At 30.1% G+C, this 6,000-nt stretch overlaps 1 protein-coding gene across 4 annotated transcripts in view; it reads right to left on the bottom strand.

Annotated features, from left to right (window-relative positions):
- The window catches only part of LOC107440893 (calcitonin gene-related peptide type 1 receptor), an 81,039-nt gene that overhangs the window by 49,471 nt on the left and 25,568 nt on the right, over positions 1-6,000 (bottom strand). Inside the window, exon 1 of one of the 4 annotated variants that reach the window (XM_043045929.2) lies at positions 2,304-2,671. The exons of 1 other annotated variant lie outside the window; for it this stretch is intronic. In XM_043045929.2, coding sequence (XP_042901863.1) covers positions 2,304-2,356 — 53 coding nt within the window. In that variant the 5' untranslated portion in view covers positions 2,357-2,671. Of the gene's footprint in view, positions 1-2,303; positions 2,672-6,000 lie in introns of those variants that run through there. 2 more of the 4 variants (XM_071178841.1, XM_043045928.2) reach the window with 2 other exon arrangements.

Below are 6,000 nucleotides of genomic sequence, written 5' to 3' on the forward strand. Positions count from 1 at the left end.
TCCCTCAAATAAGAGAGAAGCGTACAGAAGAGAGTATTCAGTTTTCAGGTATTCTGACAAAAAAGAAAAAAAAAACTCGGTGCTAATTTTCCCGAAAAAACACCTTTTTAAATGCTATAATTGGATAGCAGTTAAAAAAGTTTTTTTTTTCGTAATTTTTTTAGTTTCTTGCAGTTTTAATGAAATACATCTGGACTAAGTTGTATTTCATCGAAACTGCAAGTAATTGCAGTTAAGAAGTGTTGAGCAAAGAATGTTTTTTAAAAAAAACATACACACAGCGGTATTGATATATTTAGAATTTTATAAAATTTTTTCAGCGCTTAACACCACACCAAATGATTATGAGACTTTTTTATTTCATAGTTTTAAAGAGTTGTTAGATATCATGGTAGCCATGTAGCACACATACATATCTATCAATTTTTTTCCTCTTAGCCAAAGGATTTTTTTTCTTCAAATTTTAGAAATTTTTTTTTTAAAAAAAGACTCTTCCAAAATATATATTTTAAAATTTGCCTTTCTCGTCAAGCAAGTGTGTTTTAGGGGCCGTTCAAAAAGTACGTACACAAAAATGGAGAAATTTTAACACCCTCCCCTCCCTTTGTACATTACCGTACATAAGGTCATACTCCCCCTCCCAGAGTACGTACATTTTATTAGTCTACCCCCTTTTTCATAAAAATTAAAATAATTATGTTTTAAATAAAATTAAATATTTATTTAAAATAATTCATTCATCAATAATTTATTCATCATTCTTATAATGTACGTACTTTGTACAAAACCGTACAAAATAGCAAATCCCCTCTCCCACTTCGGGATGTACGTACTTTTTGAACGGCCCCTTAAAACTATTTGTCTCATCACAACATATAAAAAATTTACTTATATACATGGCTGCCAACTACTGTGCTTTTTGAAAAAAACATTTTATAGAGTGGTAGGTAATTAAAAACTGAACCTTTCAAAAATTTTGGTAATTTTGCCAACCTTTTAAAAACCTTATCACGAGAGAGCTGGAACAGAGTGGAGTTACACATGATGTTTTGAATCATTTACATGCTGTTTAGTGAAAAATAACTGTAATAAAATTTAGAAAACAAAGAATCATTCATTAAAACATAAATTTAGCTACCATAAGAAGAAATTTTCCGAAAAGGAGTTGAAAGTTGGCTGCTCCGCCTATATAAATGTATAAATACCAGATACAGGGGTGCCAACTGCTATGCTTTCGGCAAAATTGGTAGCGAATCGAATAGTAAAAATTTTAGTATAAGTATGCCTACTTTTTAAGAGACAAATGACATTAAGTTGCATTTCGAAACTTTGAATATGTAGTGGTGAAAAAATTACTTAAAATGAAAAATACTGAACTAAACATAACTTGAATTTCGTTACCACTAGAAAATATTTTTTTTACAAGGCGGAGAAAGTTGGCATCTCTTGCAGACAGTTACGCGACAACCTGTTTGGTGAATAAAATATTCATTAACCCCTTTGCGGCGGTTGATTCAGAAAAGCATTTGTACAAAATGAGAATCAAGTTGTAATTAAATAAAAAACGGTAACTTAAATGTAGTCTTTTCTAATTTGACAGACTTACTTTGCTTTTACTTTAATTATTGTTAGTTTAATCATATATATAATCAATTAATTCAAATTATAATTAAATCGTTTTAATTTTAACAAAGTAATGGTGAATTAAATAAATCAAACAATTATAACTCCGCCCACAAATAAACTGCTAAAGAATTACTTTGATTAGCAGTTTTATCTTTTTACCCCGATTGATACGGTTTTGTGCTGTCACGTATTTGTGACAGTCGGCGCGAAAGGGTTAATAATAATTTTTAATACTATTAAAATAAAATATTTTTTTTAATAAAATAATTCTTTTTTCTCTACCACTTTAAATGCATAAAAATGTTAAAATAACACCGGACTGTTTCTTACCTGGAAAAAGAAATACAATTGGTTTTAATAATATTTATTATCTAATTTTATTTTAACAAAGAATTTAGATTAAAGTCCACTTTAGAAATTTCGTGTAAATAATTATTTTTGAGGCTGCCAATAATTTTTGGTAGTCATAAATATTTACTTCTAACTGAAATGAGCTAGAAGTAAAATGGTTTTAATTCCATTTTTTTTTCAATTTCCCTACCATGTGATACATCTCTGAGTGAATCAGAGCATTTGGCAATTTCGTAAAAATATTATGCAGGTATGAGGTATATAAATTGTTCAAATTATCTCATATATTAATAGCTTTGATCAAAGTAAAAAAAAAAGCTACTTACATGATTAAGTTCGTTAGCTTCAAAATAAAATTGCGGAATAATACAACGAACATTCAATATCTAGAACTAACATTATATCAACAATAATGTGTTTCATTTTACTTTCCATAAATGTAAATCATTTTTATCTTTTTCAAAAAGTGTGTATGGATTGCTTAAATAACGACATGAATTATAATCAAAGGTATTTTGTAACGTTGAACTTCTTACTCATAAAACCAATGTAGAATTCTAAGAAGGCTTCTAAAAATGAAGGTCACACATAGAGGCTGCTGCCATACCGATTAGAAGAAATATTTATGCCAAAAATCGTTTGCTTCTGTTTTTATTCCGAAAAAAAAATAATTAAGAAATTGAACATTTTTATTCCTTACGAAAGCATTTAACCTCACACAGTGTCTTTTATGCGAATAGTGTGACCTGCACTTAGCGTCAGAGTAAAGTTAAGATAAGCTTGATGAAAAATAGGAGGATGGAAAAAATAAACTTTTCTTTATAAACACCGTGTTATCGAACTGGAAGTTCTTTAAGAAAACTCGGAAGTTCTGACTACGGAAGCTTTGAGAAACAATGAATTCTTCTGTAACGGTATTTAAGAGTGTTTTTAAGCTTCTTAAATATATGATAATTTGAACAGGCTCTTCGTCATATTTATAGAAAATATAACTGTTTTTAGAAAAAAGCGATCAAAAACAATGTTTTTTTTTAATTGCTTTTGATTTCCTATTGCTATGAAAAACAAGTATCAGTTATCCGATAGTTACATTTTAAGCTCTTAGTAACAGACGAATTTTAAAAATAAATGTGGCACAGAAAAATTGTATATTCTTTTTTTAGAAAAAAAAACTAATTACCAATTATTAGTTTCCGCAGAACACTTAGCAATAGCGCAACTTTAGGTGAAGAGACGGAGTTATAACCCTCTGGATAACAATATGGCGGAAAATAAGGGTCACAGCAGATAAATTTGCCTAGTGGTAGAAACATTTATGTTTTATTGTATGAAATGTGATTTTTAAAAGTTTAAAAAAATTAGGATAAATTTACACATATGCATAGCTTTCAACTCTTAGAGTTTTTTAAATTTATAATTAAATTGACAGTGAATTTCATGCCAAGCTTTGATATTTTATTCTTAATTTAAAATGTTGCCCTTCCCGATACAAAATGAATTTAAAATGGTATATATAATACCACTAATCATTTTTAAATGGTTTTAGGGGCTGTTTGAAACTTTACTTACAAATAATTATAGAAATGTTATTCTACTATAGCTAGAAAAATAATTCTTTAAAAAGTGTAAATGTTATCGGTTATGCTTAGGTATAATAGACAGTAATCAATTTGTTAGACATATGTTTTCAAATGTTGGCGAAGTAACTTAATTTTAGACGATCCCGTCCCCTCCTCGCTGCTCTCGCCAACCCCTGAGCTCAGTAATGCTTTCGCAGTTCCCTTCAACTTGCTTCAACTCGAACTCACTTCACTTACTCAAAGGAAATCAGACCATGTGCTGTGTATGATTAGGTCGATACTTTATTTACGACACACTTGATTTGCATAATGGGCTATTGGCGACGGTCATGAGGATGATCCGAAGACATACCATCGCAATTTTGATCCTCTGCAGAGTGGATGGATTCCCAGCTTTGGTAGACCGACGACCTGCACGCAAAGTCTAGCACTTCATGGTAGAACATTCTAACGACGAATGCCGACCGATATCGCGCACCCTCGGTCCCTAAGCAGGCTGATCAAAGTGGTCACCCAGCTGCTTACTGACCGCAGTCAGCGATGATTGACTGCGGTGTTTTACTGGGAACCGTGTCTTTACTATCAGTCCACTGCTGGACCAGTGGGCTGATCGAACCCTCTTTTTAATTCGTATGATTAGCTGCAGAAATTTCGATAATTGCTGTTTGGAATTAAATATCTCTAATAGGGGGAAATGATATACACTACCCTACAAAAATGGAAGAAAAACTTTTAGCTTTTGACATTTTTTAAAATTTTTCAAGAAATACTTAAACTATTTTGTAACTCTAGAGGTGTTTAGTTCCGACTATGAGACCGACAATCAATTACGAAAAAAAAAAGTTTTTTTTAAAATCTTTTATGCCTTCAAATTAAGCAATAAGCTTGTAACTTGCATCGATTACTTTGGTTGCTATTTGCAATAACTGCATAAATTTTCGTAAACTTTGCCGAAATACTTATAGAGATGCGGATATTTTTATAAAATAATAACTTTTTGCCATAGTTTTTTCTTGCTATAACTTTAAAAATATTCAATAAAGTTAAATAAATATTTGGAGCAATTTGAAACTAATTAAAAACAATTGTTTAAAAATTTGAAAAAAATTCTTTAAAAACTGCGCTTGATATGAGCATTTAAAATAATTCTTTTATACTGCACATGTGCAGGAAAAAATTTAAATTTCTAATTTCATCTTTTTGTAGTAAAACGCAATTGGCAATTAATAAAAAAAGTTTAATTTGAATGTCTTAAAAATCTAAAATGTTTCAAGCAATTAAGTAGCTTTTGTACTTTTTAAAAGAAAGCTCAAAATGATCAGGGATTTTCCACAAATTTTATTTTGTAACATTGCAATTTTAAATCTTCTTTATTAGCCAGACAGCAAGATAAAAGAAAAATGATATGAGATAAAGCTATGCAAATAACAAATTAATTGATATAAGTTACAAGTTTATTGTTTGATTTTCTGGCTTAGGGTGTTCAAAAATACTAGCTTTCTTTCGTTATTTATATCCGGTACCTCAAACCTTTGAAAGCTTTAAACCTTATTGCTAAGTATGAAAAATCGCATGAACAAAACACCTCTAAAGTAATGAAATAATCTAAGTGTTTCTAGAGAAATGTCAAAAGCTGAAAGTGTTTCTTCGATTATTGTATTTTGGCTGATCAGACAAAACAACAATTCAACAATGATTATGTTAGTAACTCTCATATATTGCTACAACTAAACAAATGCCAGACAATTGACCATTAACTGATTAGGCATGGAGTTCTTTTACACTTTCTAACAAAACAATCAAAGTCATTAAGTGTGCAACGCTCATTCAGATGACTATCAATCATGGCTTAACCACAATCACACTTGACATAATTAGGTGAATGAGCCACAGTCACACTAAAACAAATACAGGGTTGCCAGCTTTCTGAAAAATAGACTGGTGGAAAATGATTGAGGAAACAAAAGGTTTTAATTAATTTCCACAGACAAAAAAAAATGTAAATTAGATATCAATACAACTGAATTCTTAAAATTGCCGCCAAAAATTTTTTTTTTACGTTAGTTTCATAAAACATTTGTCGCTACTTTTTAAATTTTATCAGATTGTGGCTACCCTGAAACAAGTATTTTAACTATATTCAAGGATGCCAATTACTACGCTTTCAGAGATGCCAACTTGCTCCGGACAGCAAATATATATTTTAAAGTGGTAGTTTATCAATTGTGATTCTTGGTTTATTAAATTCTATTAAGTAGATTTTTATGTACCAATATTTCTAATGAATTCGTAGGCTTATGTAATTCACCACTTTATCGAACTTATGGTATGCCATTCCTTTTAAAAAGCAAGCAAAATTAGTCAAATATTTGCAAAATTTACTTCGAAGTTATATACCGTTTTTTAAATTATTTTGGCGTGTCCGGAGCAGTTGGCATCTCTG

The sequence above is a fragment of the Parasteatoda tepidariorum genome, chromosome 3, assembly GCF_043381705.1.
Source record: "Parasteatoda tepidariorum isolate YZ-2023 chromosome 3, CAS_Ptep_4.0, whole genome shotgun sequence".
Taxonomy (NCBI): Eukaryota; Metazoa; Arthropoda; class Arachnida; order Araneae; family Theridiidae; genus Parasteatoda; species Parasteatoda tepidariorum.